Genomic DNA, 27,006 nt, shown 5'->3' on the forward strand with positions numbered 1-27,006 from the left:
GAAGGATCAAAATAACAAGAATTACCCCGGGAATGAGAGATGACTTTCTTCTCTGTGGAGGTTGTGTTCTTTGTGGGCAACATCAGAATGCGAGGTGTTAAAAACCATTGGTTGGTCTGGATCTTTTAGTATCTGCCTTCAATTAGAGATCTCAGCTGCTGGAATTCTTCTGGAGAGTCACCTTCACTTGTACAGGCCTCCACCAGATTGACTCTCAGTCTCACGGAGATAATATTAGAATTCTCTGCCTGAGAGTTTGCAGCAGATTCACCGTCCACTCTGCCTTTCGACAGCTTGTCTGGTCTTTGTGCAGGGTTTCTGGCTGTAAGAAGAGAGAGAGAAGGGCCTAGTCTTCAGGACCTTTCAGGGTTCTCAGGAGAAGTATCAGACTGGGAATTTCCCAGTCTTTCAGAGTATTAAACTTTCACAGGCCAGGCAACTGCTTGCAGTCTTTCAATCAGAAGTTGCTTTCACAGGCCGGGCTGGAGATACAGTATGCAGCATATCAATCAGAAGTTACTTTCACAGGCTTGAGAGAGAGCATTTGAACCTGCTCCTTGCTGCCTTCCATAGAACCTAGTCTCTCCAAAGTTTAAACCAGACTGAAACTTAGTTCTGCAAAATTGAGCTTTCCTATGTGTTTCCAGAACATTCCAAAACCAGCCATCAATCAGAATTGAGAGGCATCAAGACCTGGATTTCAGGAAGGCTGATTTGCTGCTAGCCAAGTCCATCAAAATGACTTTACAGGACCCTGCCACATAGCACACTGGATTGAGGAGAGTGCTTGGGCCAGTTTCGGGGTGGTTCAGCTTAAAATCAAGGTCTGCAGTTTGAAACCAAAATCTGTAATTTTGAAGCGGCCAGGAATTAAAAATGGAAGCAAGAGTCAGTCGAGGACTCAAAATAGGTTCCTTACAATATTAGGAACAGGAAGAGTCATAAAACACTGCTTGGATTAGGTTCTAAGCCCTGAACAATAGTTATACCATTGCCGAGCACATTAAGCAATAAATTATTGGAGCTTGTAACATAGGCAATATAATTGTGGGAGACTTTAATGTTCTTATAGACTGGGGAAACTAAATTGGCAAGGGTGGCCTAGAAGATGAATTGGTAAAATAATTTTGTCACAGCTTCCTGAAGCAAACCATTGTGGAACTCGCTCGGAAAAATGAGGCATGGGTCATAGTAAAAGATCCATTGGGAAACAGTGATCACAATGCAATTGAAGTTAAGTTTGAAAGAGACATACTTCAATTGCATAGATGTAAGAGGAAAACTAACAAAGGTTGATCAGGTTAATAGATTAACAAATATGAAGTTAAATAAACTGTGGGAAATATTTTTAAAAATAATCTAGAGATTCAATTAAAATAAATTCCATCAAAAAACAGAGACTCAGCAAGAACGACCCATCCGTGTCCCACTCGGATAGTGTTATGTTGAAAGGCTTATTGTTTTGCAAAGGAAGGGGAGATGGTAATGTCATTGGCCTTGCATTACTAATGCCCTGGGGACACAGGCTCCCATCAGAGCATCTGGTGGGTTAAATTCAATTGTGGGGGAAAAAATCTGCAATATTAAACTAATCTCAGTAATGTCAACCATAGAAACTACCTTTGATTGTCATTAAAAACCCCCATCTTGTTCTGGACAGTGATACCCATCAAGAAGGGAAAAATAACCATTAGCTTGGCTGAGGATTGGGAGTGTTTTAGAAACCAACAAAGGGCCACCAAAAGGTTGATAAAAAGAGTAAATTAGCCAGGAACATAAAGCAGATTGTAAGAGAATTTCCAAGTGTATAAAAAGGGAATAGAGTAGCTATCGTAAATGATGGCCCCTTAGAAGCAGGGAGTGAAATCATGGGAATGAGGAAATGCCAGAGACATTGAACAAATAATTCACGTCTGTCTTCATTGTTAAAGACACAAGTTGCATACCAGAAATAAAAGGTAGCTAAGGGCTAATAAGAGTGATGAAATTAAGGTAATTAATATCAACTGCAAAAATGTGTTAGAGAAACTTAACAAATTAAAATTTGACAAATCCCCAGCACCCAATCATTATATGGGCAAAATTTACCACGCAGCCTGTTGTGAAAGCTGGCCTGCTATTGGCCAGTGCAGGGCTTTTCTAGTCCTGACATTATCAATGGGGTTTCCTGTTGAATGCTGCCATGAACCCCGTGACGGTGGTGGGGGGGGGGGGGGGGGGGGGGGGGGGGTCATCGGCAGGACTGGAATATCCCACTGGTGCGAACAGCCGGAAAGTTCCGGCCGAACATTTCAGCTCGGTCTCCCTTCAGCTTCCTCTATTCCAAAAGAATCCAGCTCATCCTATCCAATCTTTCCTGATCGCTAAAATTCTTCCACCCAGGCAACATCGTTGTAAGCTCTGTACGATCTCCCATGCAATCAGACTTTTCCTATAGTGTGGTGACCAGAATTATATTCTGTACTCCAGCTGTTGCCATAATATTCAGTTCCAGTATTACCTCCAAGATCTTACATTCTATACCTCTGATAATAAAGGTAAGTATCCTGTATGCCGCCTTGGCCACCTTGTCGACCTGTGTCACCACCTTTGGGAATCTGTGGATATAATTCCAAGGTCCCTCTGTTCCTCTATACTTCTGAGAATCCTACTACTTATTTTGTGCTCCCTTACATGGTTAGATTGCACCAAATGCATTATCTCACACTTCTCCAGATTGAAATTGTTCTGGTCCCAGCTATGAGAATCTTAGACATTCCTGAAACTTGTAAGGGTTTGACTTGATAGACCACAATCATCTAAATAATGCAATGTGTGGAAAAATCAAGGGTAACAAAATAAACAACAGGATCTCAAGAGCCAGAATTTCCACGCTCCCCATGACGGAGGCATGCTGAACCAAACCAAAAGTAAACAATTCCCAACTCACCACCCAGAGATCAAGTTCTCATCCCCGAAGAGGAATGGGCCCTGGAAATTGTGCGATTGCCCGAGGAGAGAGCAGTCACTGACAGCGAGGTTGGACTGCGCTTGAGAGGTGAGGATCCATTGCCCCTTCATTCAGGTGACCTGACTCAAGTGAGTTGTTCATGCCAGACAACATGATCCTGCCCTCTCACTGACCCCGTGTCCATTGTCTTGCATGATCTCCATCTGAAGACGGTGGGCCATCTGGGGTCGGTCCTCCCCCTGCCACCCAGGAGAACATCTCGGAGGAGAGCTCCGAGGAGAACACAGGCGAGGCTTCACAACTATCACCCATACTTTCCACCAGTGCAGAGACACACACCTAGGTGGGAAATATTAGTGAACAGCTTTCTGGGGCACAATCTGGTGAGCACCGCACAGTTGCTAATGCACATCAGGTGGTGGCAGATACATCCAAGAGAGACAGCAGTTGGAGGTCTGATGGATCCCAGGACTCAGCTGGGTCCCAGCCAGATGTCGAGCCTCTGGACAAGGTTCTCACAGAGCTGATGCAAATGACAGGCCAGAGCCATGAGATTCAGGAGGGGGTGTCAATGGCATTCAAGCAACTGCAAGGCTGATTGAAGAGTCCAAAAGGCTCTGTCATGTCGCAGGAGATGTTGCTGTCAATGCATGGCACTGAGGCCAACACTGCCACGGTGGCAACTGCACTGTAAATTCTATGAGAGTAGAAAACCTGGAGCATAACATCTGCGTATTGAATGGTGGTGTCTAAGGCATTCAGTCTGTGATGACCATGGCTGAGGACCTCAACATCATACCCCAGTCATGGTGGGGCATGACCCAGATGCAGGTGGACTTTGTCGAGGAACTGCAGAGCATGGCACGGTCACTGAGCAGCATCGCTGAGGGCATCAACATCATGGTGCAGACAATGGGGAGCCTCCATGACTGGCAGAGCCAGATGACTCAGAGGCCTCTCGCACTCAACCCAGTTGCTCTCCCCTCATGAAGTCCCTGAGGGCCCTGCAGCACCATCAGAGAGGAGGAAGCACTGGAGGGAAACCCACGGCCTTAAAACAAGGAGGCTATGGTGGTGTCCATTTCTTCCGAGTGCTCTCCTTGCCACACCGGTGCATCTCAAGGGCAGTGGGCATAACAGGGTGGCCCGCCTGCTCAAGGCTCTTCAGAAGATGTCCGCCCGGAGCATCAAAGCCACGTAAAGCTGCAGGCTTCCTCCACCTCTGATATGCATCCTGGGGACACACCTAGATGTCGCATTAGACAATGGAAAATCAAAAAGCGGAAGGAGCCTGACCACCAAGAGCAGGTGTCCTCCTCCTCCTCCTCCAGGGGGTGTCATGCCAGGTGGATGTTGTCTCTCTGCTGTGACACAGTCTTCTACGGCACATGGTGTCCGTAAACTAATTGAATGACCAATGACGCCAGTACACCGTGGGCCGTCATTGGCCTCTCCTTCTGGGCCCCTCCTCAGCCTATTGGGTGCCCCCTGCAACCTGAGTTGTCATTACTGCCTTCTACGGTGTCTGCCTGCCTTGGCTGTCACAAGCAAAACGAGGGCAGCTCTGCGGGATTTACACCAGCAAACACCGTTATATCTGGAAGGAATTGGAGAAGGAGAGGAGCTAACAATTAGTTTGGGCTTCCATCTTGGGACCCTCAAATCCCCCAACCCTCCCCATCATTACTATGACTGTCCTGCCTTCTCTCGAGTGCCATTCAGTGAGCCAGTTGTGCTGGCAAACCTTGCTCTGCATACCCTAGCCACATCAGCCTAGAGCCCAGAGATCTGCCAGGAACATTAGAGATGCTGTGCTCAGCTGACCTTCGCTCATCCACACACTTAACCTTTGGTCGGGAGAAGATCCATAGTTGTGAAGCCCTGCTCTTCAGTGTTTCATTGTCGGCAGCTGGCACTATGGTGCTGATGCTCCTAGAGTACAGGCACACTGTTCGGGCATCAAAAGATGCTGGACATGCAATACGCTAATCATCCTCTGAGACATGACACCTGTGCCTTTGAGGAGGCACTTGAGAGTTGAGGAGCTTGAAGTGCAACTAACAAGGTTAATTCCTCATTTGAAATAGCCTTCAGCTGTGAAAATGCTCACAGTCAACGGGAATGAAATTTATTTTCAGGAAGAGAAGCTTCAGCAAGCTCTGTCCTTGAAGAGTTTGGTAGGCTAGATTGGCTGAAGCTGTGGTTGTCCCTGTTTCAGGTCTCCATAATATTTAAAGATGCCTTGACGACCTCACAGATGCAAAGCCCCTCACCCCGTGGGCGCAGGGGCGATCCCCGACCTAGAAAGCTTCAGCCCCCCGACCATGCCCTAACCCTCTGAAGGGTTCCCCAACGCCCCCCCCCCCCCCCCCCCCAGCCCACCCACCCCCAGCACTGGGAAGCAGCTCCCGTGCCCTTGAGCTGCATGCTGTTAAATGGAAATGGCTACTCACCTCCTCATTTCCCCTCAGGAGCCGTTCATATTTTTTTGAAAACTTGGCACGCACATACTTAATGCCGGGGAGAAGGGCAATATCTGGGAGGCCGCTGCATTTGACTTCAGTCTCGTCAATAAGATTGAAATGAATACAAATGAAGGATAATGATACTTTTGCCATTTTTGGGCTTGATTCGGAAATTTAGCATGGCCAATCCACCTAACCTGCACATCTTTGGACTTTGGGAGGAAACCGGAGCACCCGGAAGAAACCTACGCAGACATGGGGAGAAAGTGCAAGCTCCACACAGTCACATGAGGCTGGAATTGAACCCGGGACTCTGGAGCAGAGCTAACCACTGTGTCACCGTGCCGCCCGCACGGGATGAAATATCTGGGTGAAATATAAATAAGAAAGATGTCTGGTGACTGAGGTTGTTTGAGCTCTACTGTCAAGTGCTTAGATGTGCTGCATAGTCCCAGGATGGGATTCTCCGACTCTCCGCACCAAAATCATGCTTGGTGCGGGGCGGCGAATTACCCAAAATAGGCTCCCACACCGGCACGTGATTCTCCGGTGACCAGAGAATTGCTCCCAGTCACGTGTGCGCGATCGATACAGCGCTGGTTCAGCGGCCCCCGCGGCGATCCCCCGCGCTCGATGAACCGAGTTCCACCGAATCCCGCTGGAGTCGTTCTTGTATCGTCCCACCCGGGGGGTAGGGGGATCTGACTCCGGGGGCAGGGGTCTCCACGGTGGCCAGGCCCGTGATCAGGGGCTACCGATCGGCGGGCACGCTCATTCCGGGGTGGGGCCTATGTTCCTCCGCGCCGGGCCCCTGTAGGGCTCCGCCATGTTGCGCGGGGCCGGAGGGAATATGGCCGCAGTGCACATGCGCGGACCCGCGGCCAGCCGCCCTGCGCATGCGCGGACAAGTGGACGGAAGTGCAGGGCCCCGTATCCGCAGTAGCAGCTGCAGGGAGCATGCCCGAGCCCTGCCAGCCCCTGAATGACGCAGAATCACTCCGGACTTTTCAAAAAAAGCCTGCAGTGATTCCCGCCCGTTTTCCGGCGGGCGTGGGACATAGCCCGATTTTTGGAAAATCCTGTCCACAGTTTGCGGCATTTGTTTTTACCTCATTTAATCAGTAAAGGTCTGCAGCTCCACAGCAGCTGTGCGCCTTTAGAGAACTTGTCAGAAACACTCGCTGGCCTCATCACTTTTCTTGGTTCTCCCCCACATCCCACCCTCTCCGTCGGCCGCACCCCGGGCCTTAGTACACATTTTGTGCCTCCTGCCTGTTAATTGGCTCGCCAGCATGAAATTACATTCGTGGCTGTCGCAGCCTGAAGCAAATTCCATGTCCGCTTCTGCATTGCACGCGCCCGACAAGTGCAAGATTCAGGCCGATAGGTTTCAAGGGCAGAAAAGCTTGCGGAAGATTACTAAACCATTAAAATGAAGAAAAACATCAAGTTTTGGCCTTAAAAAGCCACCACCAGCAGAACTGCCTTCAGTTCAAATTTAATCCTGTGCAGCCATCTTAGATCAGTAAATTTAAGATATTTACAGAGACAATACTAGAAATTAGGACTACGCTGTTCAATGTAGCAACACAATATGAAATATTCTTGTGACCATTCCAAAAGTATCATAAGACTCAATTTTTTTCCCATCTCAGTTAAACTGTTGGCCATACAGCATTTCTAAGGAAGTAGGTAACCCTCTGTTACTTCACTGAAATGGTGATCCTCTCGATGTGTCTCCAGGTAATTAAACCTTAAATTAATCCTCATGATTCCAGTCTGTAGTTTTTACAAATGATCATAGTAATAAAATCCGGAGCTTTAAGAACAAAATGGTTACATAGGAAGGCTCTGTTAAAGTTTAATGCTTCAATCAGCAATAGAAGTCATTTTACAACCCACTCTGGAGTAAAGGTACGTGCCTTTAGGCTCTGAAAAGTACAGGTAATCAATTTGATCCAAACTTGCTGCAAAAAAATAATTAAATGTATGCAACATATATGCAAATACAAATACTAGTATACATCAGTGGAGCAGAGTTCTAACTGGCCACATGTTTAATAGTAGACTTATAGGTTACACGATAATCTTACTCTTTATCAAAGAGGTTTATAAATGCCAAACAGTTCATTATAAGCAATTAAACCAGTGCCAGTACTTACGTTGTAAATGCATTGTTTTGCTTTGCTCCAAGGTAGTGCGAATAAAGGTTAAACATCCCAATCATGAAGGCTACAAAAACCATGATGAATATGACCATGAATTTGAATATGTCTTTCACAGTTCTTCCTAGAGATATTTGTAAAGGCCCAAAGCTTTCATTAGCTGGAAGTATGTATGCAATTCTAGAGAAGCTCATCACCACTGCTATTGCATAGAGGCCTTCAGATATAAGTTGGGGATCAGATGGAAACCATTTAATTCGAGCTGGAAGAAATATTTAAAATACATAACATTAATTCTGCTACATGCCATTTTGATAAAAAAGCAGATTCAAATAAGTCCGAGAACCTCCCTTCTGTCATGGTTTCTTATAAATTCAAATCACTGTCAGAATTTAATTCAGCTTTTTGATTTTTGGTGAGTTTGCAAATCTATCTTATTTTTCAAACCAAAGCTTAACACACACTAGATACAAGTTATCCCTGAACCTTTGTCACACTGATATAGTAAATACTTTCAGTAGAGTTGTGTGATGCATCTTCAGTTATTTGCAATGGTCACATGTTTGTTGCCCTTGGAAAGCTGTGGGGAGCTGTGTTTATGAAGACCATGGTGGGGTAAGACTACAACACGAGCACACTGATTCGTCAAATTGCTTTCCTTTTAGCACAGCCACTCATTGAAAGAGAAAATTAGTGAATCTATGGTGTTCCTTAAATTTGTAGCTGAAGTCTACTTCTCTGTTTTTATAATAAGGTGGATTACAACAAAAAGGAACAATTCCTAAATTACAAGATATTGGCTGACTTGAGGAAGCCATTCTATGCTATTAACATATTGTGAGATTTGGGGGTAAAACTGGAAGCCTTGTCCACACTCATAGAACTCTGCAGCAAAGAATGAGGCCATTTGGCCCATCACGTCTGTGCCAGCTGTTGGAAAAAGCTGCACTTAGTCCCACTGCCCTGCTCTCGGCCTCTATCCTTGTACATATTACCCCCCCCCCCCCACACAAAATATTTATCTCATTCCACTTTAATTCAATACTACAGATCATTTTGCAGTGAAAATTATGTTCAAAAAACAATTATAATTCTAACAAACTGGAGAGCTACATTCCTGGCATTGACCTCCTCCGCCATCAATTGCCATTACTTTTTGAGCATGTGAATGGAGGGTGTGGTGAACATATGCTACTACAATTCACCACTGTGTTGTGTTGTATTATGTTGATGCCCTTTTGGGCTCCGCCCCCTCGGGGGTGGTATATAAACCTGTAAGCCCATAGGCGACACACAGTACAGAGCAGTCGCAGGCAGGCACAGATCTAGCTTATTAAAACTATTGTTCACTTCTACTAATCGTTTCGTGTGAATTGATGGTCGCATTCAAGGGCCTTTTGGTTCCCTGAAGATCTTGGATATCTCTCCCACTTTCAATCACCTCCTCTGGTTCAACATGTGAAATGCTTGACAACTGCTCTCTCTCCCATGTTGTGCCATTCTTCAGTGTTTTCCAAGTCAGTTCACTTCCTGCATGACTGTCAGCACCTGCTCCAATCACAATTTGCTTTCATTTGAAGAGGTTGAAGCTCACTTTCACTGTGCTAGATGCTCACGATATTGGCCCCCTACTCAGGCATCCAGCTGATCAACAGCACAGTTAGCGCTGGTTTGTACAGAGGCACTCGACAATCATGGTGAGACTACTGGTGACTCCGGTAACACCATGTTAATTCAATCCTCATCCGCTCGAGCCTCTCCACAAGCAAATGAATTCCTGAATGTTTTGACTCCAGACGTGGAGCATTAAGAAACCTCAGCTGACTCAAGTGAACCTGTCATGACTCCGGACGGGGAGCGGCAAGAAACCAAAACTGATTCAGGTGAACCAGAAAGGGCTCCAGACGGGGAGCATCGACAAGCCAAAACTGACTCAGGTGAAACAGATCAGACTCCAGACGGGGAGAATCAACAAGCCAAAGCTGAATCAAGTAAGCCCGACATGACTCCAAACGGGGAGCGCCGCGAACTCAGTGACGGAACGCTCAAGGAAACAGCAGATGCCACAAAGGTCGCTGACACGGGTAACTGTGTGAAGGACTCGTGTATCCACAGAGTGTGGTCCTTGAGCGCAGCAAACATGACAACACAACCATCAACACAACAACATCAAAGACAATAACAAGAAGAGTACCAAAGGCAACAATGTCGGCGACAAGCACAATAAACACAACGTCACTGGAACTACGACTGGTACAACATGGTATGACTTTGCAAATGCGGGACACTGTTACTGCTCAGCTCAGTACAATGATATACCATGGCAGGATGACAGAGATTGCATACATCGCTACCACAAGCATCGGAAGAAAAAATACTCCAAATCAGACAACAAAGTGATTTGACCACTTCTTGGTTCCTTACGCACAGGGACGCTGATGGCGTTTACAATGCAATGCCACCATTAACATCACCACCTCACCAACCAAACAAGAAAGACACTCGACCATAATAATTAATGAACTTTGGACTCATACATATGATTTGGACTTATTGTTTAATCATTGCTGAAATGAAAAATGAAAATCGCTTATTGTCACAAGTTGGCTTCAAATGAAGTTACTGTGAAAAGCCCCTAGTCGCCATATTCCGGCGCCTGTTTGGAGAGGCTGGTACGGGAATTGAACCATGCTGCTGGCCTGGTCTGCTTTCATAACTTGTACATAGCATCACTTATCTACCTGTTTTTGTTCAATTTTCTTTAAGTGTGCAGAAAATATGTAACACGAAAAAAGGGGGAATATGGTGATATGCATCACTGTAAATACACAAGGGGTTAATATAAATACACGTAAACTAGATAGACACTAGAGGGAGCACCAGAGACATGACACACAGACATTCAACCAATAGGTCAGTAAGACAGGACACGACTAATGGGCATTCACGACACACACAGAGGTGACACTACCACAGGGGGGCATTACACCAACCCCTATGTAAGGACACAGCACACATGATCTTCCGCTTTCCAGTGGAGACACTTAGTGAGTACAGACAAGGTTCATTTGGAACACATCACACCCACCACGAGGATTGTAGCAGACTGGTTCGTCAGTCTGAGTAGCTATAGCAAGATTAACAGGAGAGTCGAATCCAAGTAGGAGAATCATTAACAGTTTAATAAAAGTGTTAAAGCTATCTCCAAGTCTGAACCTTCCTTTATCAGAGTGCACATCAAGGAAGCAGCTTATGCTACGTCAAGAGCATAACAAAACACAATGCACCTCGGGTGGCCCCTATTTGCATCCTGGTATGGGTTAAAGGGTACTTAATTCAGATGGAATTGGATCCAGGTGCTGCTGTCTCGGTAGTGTTGCACCGTGTGTTCGACTGCATCCGAGACGGGGTGAATAAAGTGTCATTGGCTGATTTGGTCACCTGCCTCACTACAGATGCCAGGGAGCGTTTCTCTATTGTGGGTTCCACATTCGCCCCGGGGGTCTATGGATGTCAATCTTTGAGCTTTCCTCTCATTGTGGTGCAGGGACACGGTACTAATCTGCTAGGTCAGGATTGGCTGCACCATTTGCAGCTTGACTGGCAACGTATCCTCAAGGTGGAAACCAGCAGTTTATCTGCGGTGTCGCAAAAATTTCCTAATGTTTTCAGGCCAGGAAAGATTAAGGGGGCAATGGCAAAAATCCAGGTGGATCCTTAGGCCCCGCCTTCATTCTCGACCAGTCCCCTACGCTATCGGTAGTGAGGTCGAGGCCGAGCTATTTTGAGCAAGTATCATTTATTTTTAGCGGAGAGATAAGACTGAGTTAATATTCAGAATTAGGTAGACTGTGACGACAGCCAAATAACTCATTTGGCTCTAAATTCGATAAGACCCATTTGTGGGCGTAGGGATCAGGATATCAGATTACCCATGCTCAGTCGAGATAACACAGGCAGCACTCAAACCTCATACTGGCTGCTCATCACCATGATTGTGGTATGCTGCCCAGAAGGAAACAGGTTGCTGATTGGCTGCATGCTCAGCAGGGGCCCCACCTTCATGTGCGGCTGACATGATGTTCAACTAGTCTGCACTTCTTAAAGGCAGCCTTTACCTTTGAAAAGGGGGGTGCATTCAGGCTGCAGCAGCTAGTGGGAGTGTCAGTAAAAGTCTTTAAGAGAGGGAAAACAATGGAGCAGTAGGCTCAGGAAAGGACCCCTAGATTCTCTGATGCGGTGCTGGAGACATTGATCCAGAAGGTTACTGTGAGACAAATGGGAACAGACGACCAGGGAGGTGGATTGTAAGATCAGCCCCTGAGAGTCTGGCTGCAGTGCTGCAAAAGGTTCAGTGATCTCATAGGCATGTTCAAGGTCAGTGAGCGTAAAAGACATCTCCTACACACTGCACTACTAACCTCACACACTGCATCACAACTTTGTCACTCATCCATCAGCAATTCCGAGCAATCAAGACTCATACCAGGATTCAGATCCATCACCTCATGCTCACACACTTACCAAAGCTGCAAGGATCATCTGCAGCCACCTCTCACAACTTCCACTAATCCTGGCAGAACATCACCCAAACACAGTACAACACACTTCCTGGCACTTTTCCTTCTCTCTGGTAAGGGCAAGGTGGCACATAATGGGATAGAGCAGCAGCCAGCCAGCAGGGGACTGGCCCCAATGCATCCCCTGAGTCCGCTGGCTGAGACGGCACTGTGAATTATTGATTTTACAATGAGTGAGGCCGTTGCATTCAATGTCATTGAGAACTGAGGATGACAGTGTATGCCTGGTTTATGAATCTTCCATAATCCTACTTCACCCTCATCCTGTTATCTGACACCAAGTGTTAGCTGCAAATGGTGTGATCATGGACTTCTTACTTTCCATTCAAGCCCTTCCCCGAACACTAAAACTCTCCGACTGTATTTTTGATTTCATACACCCAAGAGCAGGAATCTGGCCAGCCGCCTAAAGCTGAAGGGCCCAACTGAGAGCAAACATCTGAAGAAGTAGAATGTCACTTGACCTGGCACTCACAGGCAGCCGTTCATACACTGGCACTGTGCAGACTTAAGAGGGTAATCTAGGGAAGGGATCTTCACACCGTGAATCACTAAGCATTGAGAGGGCTGCATCAAGGCTCGGGGAAGAGGGGTCAGCACGTGCATCAGCTCTGCAGTGGTCAAACTGTCGGACAGGTTCTGCTGCATAAGATTTCAGGTTTTGGTTTCAGATTCCTGACAAGTTTAACCTCCTGCAACTGTAAATGCTAACCTATAGTCACCTCACAAAAATTGATCAACAGCTTAAAAAATGACATGGTCGGAAAATAAATCATATGCTTAAAATAAGTTGTGAATATAGACAGGGGAGGATTATCAGTGATGCTGAAACTTGTTTAGAAAGCAACTAGGCACAAGGTTAACATCGCACTGATGGGAAGGAGGTCAGAGGCACATGTTTACAGTTACCAAATCAGAAGGGAATGTTGGATGATGGGGAAGTGGGATGTGAGACGGAGGATTAGTTATGAGGTACCATCACATCTGATGTTCCAGTGCTGCTCCTGGTCACAGCATCAGTGATGTAAGTGATTCAGGTGTGGGGAATTCAGCAGCGACTGAGGCTAGTGGTGCAGTTGGTAGGATATGGCATTTGAAGCCATTGAATTGCATGTGGCACTGCATTCAGGGGTGTGTCACCTAGCATTGACCTTCACAGATATCAGTTCCCATTGCATGTTTGAAGGGTCTTGTGCTCTTCAGGGGATAAAGGACATCTCTCCATCTGTATACTCTTGTGCCGAGATCTCCTGTGCACCATTTGTTCGTGCTCTCCCCATGGTCAGCCATTGTTGAATCTTCCACAAACAGTATTCGGAACAATCTCAGCAGCCACAGTGCACCTCCCCATTTACAATGTCCAGTGTGCTTTAAGTAATGCCTGGTACTCAGGATATTGGTCATCCCAATAATGCTTGCAGCTAAAGAACAGTGTGGGAATCAGGGGTTGAACTTAATAATCATGGAAATTGGTGATTAACACAAAGTTGTCCTCCTGCCTGCAGTGCAATCGGCAGACGTGGATTTAAGCCAGAATCCATTTTCAGAGGTTATCCAATAAAAACCCTCAGTTTTTTATTTGCAACCTTGTGCTTGAATTTCCTTGGAATGGCGATCAGAGACAGATTGCCACTCACTCCTAATGTCTTGCCTGGAATGAAGCCACCCCTTTTACATCTGACCTTCCAACTTAGGCCTGCTGTGGACAGTGCAGTGCAGCGCACGTCTGAGGCCTTCAGTCGAGGGGTTCGGCAGGGGGAAGGAAACCACAACCCCTTCTTGATAGCACTAGTTGCTGAAAGGCAGGTAAATTTAAACATCCAGCCGCTTTCAGAACTCAGGGAGAAGACAAGTTTGTAAGGCAAGCAGGTAGGATTGGGGTTGGTGGCGTGTTTCAGTTGGAGGGGTGAGTTGTTTGGTCAGGTGGCTGGTGGGGGAGTTAGTTGGTCAGTTCGGTGGATGGGTTCGGGTGGTATTGTCAATGGGAGGGGGGGATTGGTCGGTTGGTGGGTTTGGTCGGTGAGTGGGAGGGTGGGGTTATTCAGCTAGTTGGGGCATTTGGGTGGTCAGTGCGGGTGTCGGGCAGTCATTGGGAGCATCAGGTGGTTGGAGGGAGTCGGGTTATCAGTGAGGGTAGATGGGGGGAACGCATGTTTTTTTACACAGAGTGGTGGGAGCCTGGAACTCGTTGCCGTGGGAGGTGATGGAAGCAGGTACGATAGTGACTTTTAAAGGGCGTCTTGACAAATACATGAATGGGATGGGAATAGAGGGAAACGGACCCAAGTAAGGGGAGGGATTTTAGTTCAGGCGGGCAGCATGGTCGGTGCAGGCTTGGTGGGCCAAAGGGCCTGTTCCTGTGCTGGAACTGTCTTTGTTCTTTGTTTCAAAATATCCCAACAAATTATTACTAATCAACATCCAATAACCCTCTCTCCACATTTTGTAATCCTGGACAAGCCCCAATTTTGTTATGATCCCAATTGATGTTATAACTGGGAAGATCACAGAATGGAACGCTGGGTCAAAAGACTTTTAAAAAATAAATTGTGGAGGAACAGAGACACAATACCATTAATTCTAACAGCAAGAAAACAATTATTTAACATGAAGAACTTGAATTATGATATGATACTCCTTTATTCCCTCTTCACTTTAACAAGTACATCTTAAGCTACACTGGTCTCATTAGCACACAAAGGCCCTTTTAAGAACACAAATAAACGTGGTCAAATACACACTCCACTCTGAACCCATGTTAGTGTCTGTGGGTAAAAGCAAGTTACTCCGGATGCTGGAATCTGAAACCAAAGAGAAAATGCTGGAAAATCTCAGCAGGTCTGACAGCATCTGTTCTTATTTCTGTGTTGCCTTTTCTATCTGTAGATATTCTGCTTCCTAAATACTTCAATTTTTGTACCTGTTTCTTAGATCTTCCTTCTATGAATATGTGAATATATGAAGGGCTCTTGTCACCAGAATAAAAATCAGGTTGTCAAGTGGCTTTTTATCCCAGCCAATACATTTATATCTGACCTTTAACGTCTTAATGAAATCGGTTGAGTGGGTGTGGTGCTAAATCACATGGTGGATTTCTATTTCAGTAATGAATTAGACACTGCAAAGTAGTGAAGGCTACCTTCAAATCTATGAAAGTAACCTCCCAGAACAAGTCCTGCAAGCAGCAGCCTTTCACACAATTGAGCCAGGATGTAGCTATGAAGCTTCAATGCTTAGGGTAATTTTTGCTTGCCATTTCTTAAAGCAAGAGGTCTTGGGGAACGGTGTGAGCATCCCTGTCCCACCCTAAGACTTGATGGCCAAGTAAGGTGCATTCGTAATGTGGCCAACAGCTTGAGTATCAACCTGTAAAATCCTTCCAACATCCTAATGGCAGACGGTAACTGTGGGAGTGACTCCTGGTCGGCCCTGTTTATAGAATTTACAGTGCAGAAGGAGGCCATTCGGCCCATCGAGTCTGCACCGGCTCTTGGAAAGAGCAACCTACTTAAACACACATCTCCACCCTATCCCACAACCCAGCAACTCCATCTAACCTAAGGGCAATTTAGCATAGCCAATCCACCTAACCTGCACATCTTTGGACTGTGGGAGGAAACCGGAGCACCCGGAAGAAACCCCGCAGATACGGGGAGAACGTGCAGACTCTGCACGGACAGTGACCCAGCGGGGAATCGAACCTGGGACCCTGGAGCTGTGAAGCAACTGTGCTAACCACTGTACTACTGCTGATGTGCTGATATCATTCAAGTCTCTGGTGACAGGCTAGTAACCTGCTGTTTCTATGGGAACAGATGAAGATCTTCCTTGTGCACAATTAGTTGTGGGAAGAGGAACAAAAACAGAATCTGTGGCCCCTTCTTAAACTCCCTTAATTACCTATTTCGGTGAAACCATGGACTCACAGCTCAGTCCCAATACACATGTTGATATCACTCTTGATGAGCTGTTAACAAATGGAAATTAACAACCCACTTCTCCCAAAGGGGTGGTTGTTTTCATGCTGCCCAACACACTGTAGTTAAATACAAATAGCTGAGGAGATTGTGGAGGCATTGGTGATGATCTTTCAGGAATCACTGGAGACAGGAAGGGTCTCGGAGAACTGGAAAGTGGCTAATATAACACCGCTGTTTAAGAAGGGAGGGAGGCAGACGATGGAAAATTATAGGCCGGTTAGCCTGACTTCAGTTTTTGGGAAGATTTTAGAGTCCATTATTAAAGATGAGATTGCAGAGTACTTGGAAGTGCATGATAAAATAGGACTGAGTCAGCACGGCTTCATCAAGGGGAAATCATGTCTGACAAACCTGTTAGAGTTCTTTGAGGAGGTAGCAAGGAAGTTAGACAAAGGAGAACCAGTGGACGTGATTTATTTAAATTTCCAGAAGGCCTTTGACAAGGTGCCGCATAGGAAACTGTCAAATATGTTAAGAGCCCATGGTGTTAAGGGTAAGATCGTGGCATGGATAGAGGATTGGTTGACTGGCAGAAGGCAGAGAGTGGGGATAAAGGGGTCTTTTTCAGGATGGCAGCCGGTGACTGGTGGTGTGCCTCAGGGGTCAGTGCTGGGACCATGACTTTTCACAATATACCTTAACGATCAAGAACAAGGAACTGAAGGCACTGACGCTAAGTTTGCAGATGATTCAAAGATCTGTAGAGGGACAGGTAGTATTAAGGAAGCAGGGGGATTTCAGAAGGACTTGGACAGGCTAGGAGTGTGGGCAAAGAAGTGCCAAATGGAATACAATGTGGAAAAGTGTGAGGTTATGCACTTTGAAAGGAGGAATGGAAGCATAAGCTACTTTCTAAATGGGGAAAGGCTTAGGAAATAAAAATATCAAAGGGACTTGGGAGTATTGTTCACGATTCTCTTCAGGTTTATTCTCTGCTGGTTCAGTCGGCATTTAGAAAGACAAATGCAATGTTAGCATTCATGTCGAGAGAGACAGAATACAAGAGCAGGGATGTACGTCTGAGGCTGTATAAGGCTCTGTATAAGGCCCCATTTGGAGTATTGTGAACAGTTTTGGGCCCCGTATCTAAGGAAGGATGTGCTGGTCTTGGAAAGGGTCCAGAGGAGGTTCACAAGAATGATTCCTGGAATGAAGAGCTTGTCGTATGAGGAACGGTTGAGGACTCTGGATTTGTACTCGGAGTTCAGAAGAATGAGTGGGGATCTTATTGAAACTTACAGGAAACTGCAAGGCCTGGATAGAGTGGACGTGGAGAGGAGGAAAACATAGTTTCCACTGGGAGGAAAATATAGAAACAGAGGGCACGACCTCAGACTAAAGGGACGATCCTTTAAAGCAGAGATGAGGAGGAATTTCTTCCGCCAGAGGGTGGTGCATCTGTGGAACTCTTTGCATCAGTAGGATATGGAGGCCAAACACTGAGTGGCTTTAAGACAGAGATAGATAGATTCTTGATTAATAAGGGGATTGGGGTTATGGGGAGAAGGCAGAAGAATGGGGATGATATACCTTCAATTCACAGTGAGGCAGAGAGGCTTTATTAGTCATGAACTTGCCTAGCCAGAGTCAGTAGTACAGATGACCCACAAGGGGCCGGCCTTTATATGGCCCCAGTGTGGGTGGAGCCAGAGGTGGAGCCATACCGAGGTTACAGTACAGTACCTGGAAGCAGTTCATATCACCACTTCCAGGTCATAGGTCACAGGTTATGGTATCATGCATGCATTCTGCTAAAGACATTCACCACAGGGGATGAGAAAAATATCAGCCATGATTGAATGGCAGAGCAGACTCGATGGGAAGAGTGGCCTAATTTTGCTCCTAGATCTTATGGTCTTATGGTCTAAGTCAGCATGTAGCTGACTGCCAATGTGCCGTCAGGTTCAACATTTTAAACAACAATCCCGCTATTTGTTCCAAAATACACAACCGCCTGCAAGTAAACCATTTCCCATATGATGTCTAAAAATTCAAGCTATAGTTCCCATGTGATGTACCATCAATTGGACTCAAGACACGATTAGGATCCGAACTGTGGCTTTAATCAGCTAGTTGTTAGCCCGGTGGTCGACCACAGAGTAAGGCCGGCCGCCGGGAACCCTGGGTAATTATACTCCGCCTCAGAGGCGGGGTCTACTTGCCTCTCGACGAATTGGTGAGCAGTCACATGACTAGTCCCAGCCAATCGGACAAGAGGCACATGACCAGCCAGGGCCAATGGGAAACCCATGCTCTACACCAATGGCAGTGCTCACATTCATACCACCACATTCACCCCTTGTGGAGAAAGAAGGCGGGGGGCGGGGTGTAAGTGGAAGAGAGAGTGGGGGAGGGGGGGCGGGGCGGGTCCGAGGACTGGTGGTATGAGCAGCAAAAATCAAGAAAGGTGGGCTGCCCACTGGCTCGTGGCAAAAAAAACAATACTACTACTGCTTAAGGTGCAACAGAATAACAACAAAGTCCAAAATGTCCCATGGCCGCATCAGATGGACACGATCAGCCTGTTGGGTGTCCGTGGTGTTCTGGAGGACCATCGCAGTGGAGCCGGTGACGTCGGGCCGATGGTCGTCCTTGCCTCCGGGAGCGTCGGTCGTAGATGTGTCTCCGTACCCTGGGCCGGTGGTGGAGACGCTGTAATCGGGGGAGAGGGGGCATGTGCGCTGGGTCGTGGGGGCGCGGGGGACACTGGGGGGAATTGGGGTTGGGGGGGAGGTGTTGATGTAAGGGGAGAAGGCTGCACACCGGCGGGTGCCAGGTCCCGAAGCGAGACCGTATCCTGCCAACCGTCGGGATACACCACGTACGCATACTGCGGGTTGGCGTGGAGTAACTGGACTCGCTCAACCAACGGGTCGGACTTGTGCACCTGCACATGCTTCCGGAGCAAGATGGGCCTGGGGGTGGCCAGCCAGGTCGGGAGTGGGGATCCTGAGGACGACTTCCTGGGGAAAACCAGAAGACGTTCATGAAGTGTTTGATTAGTGGTAGTACAGAGGAGAGACCGGATTGAATGCAGAGCGTCGGGGATGACTTCTTGCCAACGGGGAATAGGGAGATCTCTGGACCATAGGGCCAGCAGGATGGTCTTCCAAATGGTGCCATTCTCCCACTCGACCTGACCGTTACCCCGGGGGTTATAACTGGTCGTCCTGCTAGAGGCTATGCCCCTGCTGAGCAGGAACTGACGCAATTCATCACTCATAAAGGAGTGATACTCATACCCCGGTCGCAGTGGATGTACGCGGGGTAACCGAACAGGGAGAAGATGGATAGGAGGGCCTTTATGACGGTTGTTGTGGTCATGTCGGGACAGGGAATGGCGAAAGGGAAGCGGGAGTATTCGTCGATAACACTCAAGAAATATGTGTTACGGTTGTTGGAGGGGAGGGGACCCTTGAAGTCTATACTGAGACGTTCAAAGGGGCGGGATGCCTTGATCAGATGCGCTCGTTTGGGGCGGTAGAAGTGCAGTTTGCACTCGGCGCAGACGTGGCATTCCCTGGTGACGGTCCTGACTTCCTCAATGGAGCAGGGCAGGTTGCGGGTCTTAATAAAATGGTAAAAACGGGTGACCCCTGGATGGCAGAGGTCCGTGTGGAGGAAGCGAAGGCGGTCAATCTGCGCGCTGGCGCAGGTACCGCGGGACAGGGCATCAGGAGGCTCGTTGAGCTTCCCAGGACGAAACAAGATATCGTAGTTGTACGTGGACAACTCGATCCGCCACCGCAAGACCTTGTCGTTCTTGATCTTGCCCCTCTGTGCATTGTCGAACATGAAAGCTATTGACCGTTGGTCTGTGAGGAGGGTAAACCTCCTGCCGGCCAGATAGTGCCTCCAATATTCGACTATAGCCTGTGCCTCCTTTTCCACTGAGGAATGGTGGATTTCGGAAGCGTGGAGGGTTCGTGAAAAGAAGGCCACGGGTCTGCCCGCTTGGTTCAGGGTGACCGCCAAAGCTACGTCAGACGCGTCGCTCTCGACCTGGAATGGGAGGGACTCGTCGATAGCATGCATTGTGGCCTTTGCGATATCCGCTTTGATGCGGCTAAAGGCCTGGCGGGCCTCCATCGACAGGGGAAAGGAGGTGGACTGGATGAGGGGGCGGGCTTTGTCGGCGTAGTTGGGGACCCACTGGGCATAATATGAGAAGAAGCCCAGGCAGTGTTTGAGGGATTTGAGGGAGTTGGGGAGGGGGAGTTCCACCAGGGGGCGCATGCGTTTGGGATCGGGGCCTATCACTCCGTTACGCACTACGTAGCCAAAGATGGCTAGACGGTCGGTGCTAAACACTCATTTATCCTTATTGTAAGTGAGTTTAAGGAGTTTTGCGGTACGGAGGAATTTCTGGAGGTTGGTGTCGTGATCCTGCTGGTCGTGGCCGCAGATGGTGACATTATCGAGATTCGGGAAGCTGGCCCCTAAACCGTGCTTGTCGACCATTCGGTCCATCTCCCGTTGGAAGACCGAGACTCCATTTGTGACACCGAATGGAACCCTGAGGAAGTGGTAGAGGCGCACATCTGCCTCAAACGCGGTGTACTTGCGGTCACTCGCGCGGATGGGGAGCTGGTGGTAGGCGGACTTAAGGTCCACCGTGGAGAAGACTTTGTTTTTCGCGATCCTGTTAACCAGGTCGGAAATACGGGGGAGAGGATGCGCGTCCAGCTGTGTAAACCTGTTGATGGTCTGATGTAATCGATGACCATCCGGTTTTTCTCCTAGTCCGAACTACCAGCACTTGGGCTCGCCAGGGACTGTTGCTGACCTCGATAATTCCTTCCTTAAGGAGCCTCTGGACCTCGGACCCAATGAAGGTCTGGTCCTGGACACTGTATCGTCTGATCCTAGTGGCGACAGGTTTACAATCTGGGGTGAGATTAGCAAACAAGGAAGGGGGGTCCACTTTGAGGGACGCGAGGCTGCAAACAGTAAGGGGGGGAATAGGGCCGCCGAATTGAAAGGTCAAGCTCTGCAGGTTGCACTGGAAATCAAGGCCCAAGAGTGCTGGAGCGCATAGACGGGGGAGGATGAGGAGTTTGAAGTTTTTGAAAACCCTCCGCGGACCGTGAGGTCCGCTATGCAGCACCCGGTGATTTGGACGGAGTGCGAACCCGAGGCCAATTCAATCTTATGCTTAACTGGATGGATGGGGAGCGCGCAGCGTCTTACCGTGTCGGGGTGGACAAAACTTTCCATGCTCCCGGAGTCCAGCAGGCATCTCATTTTGTATCCGTTGAGCTGGATCGTTGTCGTAGTCTTGGCGAGCGTGCGTGGTCGCGACTGGTCGCGTTTGATGGAAGCCAGTCGTGGTGAGAGTTCCAGATCCTCCTCAGTGGCAGAGTAATCGCTTGCAGGGCCTTCCGTGTTGGCCCAAGATGGCGGCGCCCAGGACCCGCACGTGGAGTCGGTGTCCCAAGATGGCGGCACCCAGGACCTGCACGTGGAGCCGGGGCCCCAAGATGGCGGCACCCATGGCTTGCACATGGCGTCTGGGGCCCAAGATGGCGGCACCCATGGGGACCTCGTGGTGGCTGGGGGCAGTGTCAGCGGCATCTGCGGGCCGGTCGGGGCAGCTGGGAGCGAGGGTCGGGAGGACCGTGGGACCTTTGCGGGGGCTGGGAGGCGGGCTGGAGAGGTTTGTGTGCAGCGCTGGGCTCCAGAGGGGCCCGTGGGAAGGGGGGGTATCCATGGTCGCTGCGCGGAACAGCAGCGACCGACTTGGTCTGGCAGACCACCGCGTAGTGGCCCTTCTTCCCGCAGTTCTTGCACAGAGCGGAGCAGGCCGGGCAGTGCGGGCAGGGGTGCTTAGAGAGACCACAAAAATAGCAACAGTGCCCCGCTAGTTTGTCGGAGCGACCCGCAGCGCAGGCATGGGGGGGGGGGGTCGGGGTCCACTGAGGACAGGGGTGGCGCGTGCCATGAAGTCCAGGGTGTTGCTGCGCGGACGGGGGTGTAAGGGCGGGCGTTCAGGTCAGCAACCTCCAGGTAGTTTGCAAGAGTCTGTGCCTCAGCTAGACTGAGGGTGTTCTTCTCCAGCAATCGATGGTGGATAGAAGAGGACTGCATGCCAGCAACGTAAGCGTCTCTGATTAAAAGTTCCATGTGCTCAGTCGCCGAAACTTGGAGACACGTGCACGTTCTCCCTAGAGCTGCAAGGGCCTGGTAAAACACGTCGAGTGACTCACCAGGGAACTGTTGTCTAGTCGTCAGGAGATGCCGTGCATATACTTCGTTGACCGGCCGGAGAAAGTGTCCTTTGGGAATCTCCATGGCTGCATCATAATCGCTTTCGTCCTCAATCATTGAGTATATCGCTGTGCCCACGCATGAGTGGAGGATGTGGAGTTTCTGCTCCTTGGTGGGCTTGCCGGCTGCAGTCGTCAAGTAACTATTAAAACACGCCTGTCAGTGATTAAAGATTGCAGACGCACTCGAAGCATGCGGGCTTCTATGGAGGCAGTCAGGCTTGATGCGTAGCTCCATTCCAAAATTCTAGCTGAGTAAATTGATGTACCATCAATTGGACTCAAGACACGATTAGGATCCGAACTGTGGCTTTAATCAGCTAGTATAGCCCGATGGTCGACTACAGAGTAAGGCCGACCGCCGGGAACTCTGGGTACTTATACCTTGCCTGAGAGGCGGGGTCTACTTGCCTCTCGACCAATTGGTGAGCAGTCACATGACTAGTCCCAGCCAATCGGACGAGAGGCACATGACCAGCCAGAGCCAATGGGAAACCCATGCTCTGCACCAATGGCAGTGCTCACATTCATACCACCACACCATGAAGAATTATCGTAGTGATAGGCAATGCAACTTTCTACTAAAGCAAAATACTACAGATGCTGGAAATCTGAAATGAAGACAGAAAATGCGGGAACTACTCTCCAGATCAGGCAGGATCTGTGAAAAAGTTGCAAAGTTCATGTTTCAGGTCAATGATCTTCATGAACGCTGCCACACCTGCTGGCTATTTCCAGTTTTCATCGAAATCAAGAATCATAGAATCCCGACAGTACAGGAGGCCATTTGGCCCATCACCGCTGCACCGACTTTCTGCAAGAGCCCCACCCTATTCACATAAAAAGAATTGGGTACTCTAAATTTAAAAAAATAAAATAAAATAAAGAGTGCCTTATGAGAGGGCAGGAAACAACCGAGATGATTGACTTTACACACTCAAGCCAAAAAATGGAAACTCCTCTGCTGCCTGGGAGCAGCAGCTACAGCAGCAATCCAGAATGAACACTAATATCATCACTTCATAGCTCGTAATAAACTCAGAGATGCTAGTGAGAAGAGGAGTAAAATATCCATGGGCTTCTCTACTTTTCTGTTGTCTATCATATCATGAATCTGAAAACATTGCCTGAATTTCTGTTGAGTAGCTATCAGAGTCGGATTTTCACTCCACTCTTTGTTTCTAATCTGCAATTCCAACCATTACTTTCTCTGCTGACCTTTATACTCAGGCCTAATGGCAAATGCTGTGTGTCCTGAGGCCTACAGATTAGGGCTGCTGAGTCGGACATAACAAAGCCACTCTTCCCTTTTGATGGCCCTAGCTGCCGTAAAGCAGGTACGTTTAAAGATACAACCAATTTCAGGAGCTTGGGACAAGGTACATTTGCAAGGGAAGTGGGCAGGATTGTCAATGTGTCACTGTATCAGCAAGTGGATGCTGCGACAATTAAAGTGTGAAACTAATTGCCCCATTAAAGCCATGCAATGGTTATTGGCTCCACCTCAAAAAGAGTATAAATGGACACAGCTGGAATAGTTGCTGGGAGATTTTATATCGAGCTAATAATAATAATCTTTTTTGCTGTCACAAGTAGGCTTGCACTAACACTGCAATGAAGTTACTGTGAAAAGCCGGCGCCTGTTCGGGTCCACAGAGGGAGACTTCAGAATGCCCAAATTACCTAGCAGCACGTCTTTCGGGACTTGTGCTGCCTTTGTATCTCTACCAAATGGGAAGCATAATAAACTTGCTGAAGGTAAAAGACAAGCTGCTGCATTATTGCTCCATCATATATTCACAGTTAATATCAGGATTGGGGGTGGGTAGTCACACTCACAGCCAGGCCAACACCTTCCACATGGCCATTATTCCGATATACAATGGCTTCTTCCTTCACGCTCCAACAATTTCACACTCCTTTTTCCCTAACTTGAGGCAGCAGGACCTTTACATCAGCTTCCGAGAAGTTAGATTCATGACAACTTTCTGCTTTAGTGGAAGCACTTTAGTACCTCTTCCAGGACTCTGCACAGCCCTGGGAGTTGTATAGCCCCTTTAAAGACACAATCGACATCCTCGTTCTGCCCTGCCTGGGTGGGTCCAGCAGATTTGACCTTCTACTGACATGACTCCATTCTTGTCCTGCCAACATTATGTAAATGAGCCGATTCTCCTGTTTTCTGACAGGTTAGACCTAGTTTGACTTAACCAGACATAAAGTGCCTCTCCACTGCATTTTCTCTGTCATATCAGGGACACATGAATTCCTAGGCAAAAATATCTTCATGTTTATAACTAGTGTCAACATAACATATCTGCGTTGGCAGACAAATAATCCCTACTTCAACTTCATACAAGTGGCAAGCATTCAGTGAAACTATTCACTTTTACATATCACAATATTAAAAAATATTTGTAGGAATTCCTTTCTTGGCCAATTTAGTGTCAAACAGCAGAATGATAATGGAACAGTAAAGCAGTAACAAGCATGGAATTTGGTGTTAAATCAATCAAAGTTAACATAGCAATAGAGCTTGGTGTATCATGGATTTACCACTATTAAACAAATAGTTTGTTATCGTACCATTTTATATCGAGATTGCAAACTCACCATCTGAGAAATTGCATATTCTGCCATTCCGAGAACCCATGATTAATGGTTTTAGCACATACAGTGAACATTGCACATATATGTCATGAGGAAATTTGAGCTTATATTTGTTCCATCATTATAGAGATTTAGATTTTCAATTAGTAGGATTTGATTAAATAGTAAAATACATAGCTACTTGTTTTTTATGGCTACTGAAAAAATGAATCAGCATAATAAAGACTGATAGCAAAGTGCATCAGACTGACCAAAGGTGTAGTACTCTATTTCTGTTGGAAGAGTCACATTAACTAAATCCATTTTGATTTTTTCATCCACAAAACTTTGCGCCTTGGAGGCATGCCAGAATGCCATAAATCGTGCTATGAATGATGCTGCAAAGATGGCGAGCATTCCAAAGTCTAATAAGTTCCATAGTTCCAGCAAATATTCCCTCGGGCCTTGCGACCACATTTTTTTACATTCCAACCAGATCATCCCTATGAAAAGGAAAAAACAAGAGATTAACTTTGCTCATTGGCACATGACAGCATATCAGATTGTGTTAAGTGACGAATGTATAAAATTGTCGATTAAATTTGAAGACCAATGCACCCCATTGTCACGACTGACAATTAGACAACACACATATGAATGCAGATTGGTTGATAGCTGTTGAAAACACTTGTCGCGGCAAACAGAAAATTACCCACCAGAAGTGGATGCCATTTCATCCCAGATTTTTTGAACTTTTATTAATTTTAATAACTCCTCACCTATTTAGCGAGCTGCCATTCCTAAGTCACCCTCTAAATTATGTAGGTTCATGTGCAGTTTTTGGAACACCCTAATGGCATGATGTGATGTTTCACAATAACAAAATATAAATGGTATTTTCTCCAGTGATTACAGCACTCCTTGCCTGACATGAAAGCCCGTATGGCGGGGATACTAAGTAATCCTCAGGGATGGTGCGCTCACTTTGAGCGCATTTCATTTTCTTACCTTGGTGGGAAAATGAAACTGAGAATGGTCAACAGAATTCTGCTTCTGCATCACTCTCCAACTCAAAATGGGTTGGCTTTAAGAAAGCACAAAAGTTATATTATATTATATAGTGAATAATTAAACCCATATACCTTTTTGTGTTATAGGGTGTTGGCTCCAATTCGTTAGGTGTGAAGAAGTCTTTGCAGTCATACAGTTAACCTCCGTAAGTCTTTATCAACTACTACAACTATTCACAAATATCCAGTGAAGGTTACAAGCTAGGAGTTGATTCCGTGCTTGCGGGTACACCTGGCTCTGTCCAACACTAGACTGACGCTGGGTGTGGGTGATGTTCTGTCCTGCATCACCCTATGTGCCAGACTCTTATTCTATACCTCCCCCAACTCTTTGTCCAATATAATTGATTTGATTATAGTTTACCCTATGGCATACATTGTTATTACTATCATACATTTACATTGTCATCACTATCCCACCTCCCACCTTCGAGTCCTTGAATTCAAAAGGTCAAGCAGTTTGAAGGCATGATAAACTTTCCATATCTCGTTTGCACTGCTGTCAGAGGAGTGGTACACTCTGTCACAGCTGCTTCTTCCTGAAGTTTCGGAGATTGTTCTGGTACCTTGGTATGTTATCACTCTTTTATTTTGATGGTTGCAACCCTAATTTGTTTCTTGCTGCATGGACTAATATTATATTCACCTCCTTGTCACTTCTTACGCTTCTTCCTTCATCTTGTGGGCCGTAACCATGCCCTCTGTGCCTCTGTTTTGGAGCTTCTTTTCAGGTCAGTTTGCTAATATTTTTCGTCTTCGGGCAGTTTTTGTCTCCACAAGGGTTTCCATAAGCTGCCACCTTGTTGTAGGGTGTTGGTTACAGCTCAGTAGATCTGAAGAAATCTTTGTTGTCTTGCATAGGTAAACTAATTATCTTTATTGACTCTTAGGTTATCTTTATTGACTTTTAGAACCATTTACAAATATGCAGTGAAGGGTAC

The 27,006-nt window shown here is 47.2% G+C and overlaps 1 protein-coding gene across 1 annotated transcript in view; it reads right to left on the bottom strand.

The window, feature by feature from the left end:
- The window catches only part of LOC119977838 (short transient receptor potential channel 6-like), a 128,919-nt gene that overhangs the window by 55,034 nt on the left and 46,879 nt on the right, over positions 1-27,006 (bottom strand). Inside the window, exons 5-6 of the mRNA XM_038819076.1 lie at positions 25,268-25,498; positions 7,578-7,842 (exon numbers count right to left, since the gene is read on the bottom strand). Of these exons, the coding sequence (XP_038675004.1) occupies positions 7,578-7,842; positions 25,268-25,498 (496 nt within the window). The remainder of the gene's footprint in view (positions 1-7,577; positions 7,843-25,267; positions 25,499-27,006) is intronic.

This window comes from Scyliorhinus canicula, chromosome 14 (assembly GCF_902713615.1).
Source record: "Scyliorhinus canicula chromosome 14, sScyCan1.1, whole genome shotgun sequence".
Classification (NCBI taxonomy): Eukaryota; Metazoa; Chordata; class Chondrichthyes; order Carcharhiniformes; family Scyliorhinidae; genus Scyliorhinus; species Scyliorhinus canicula.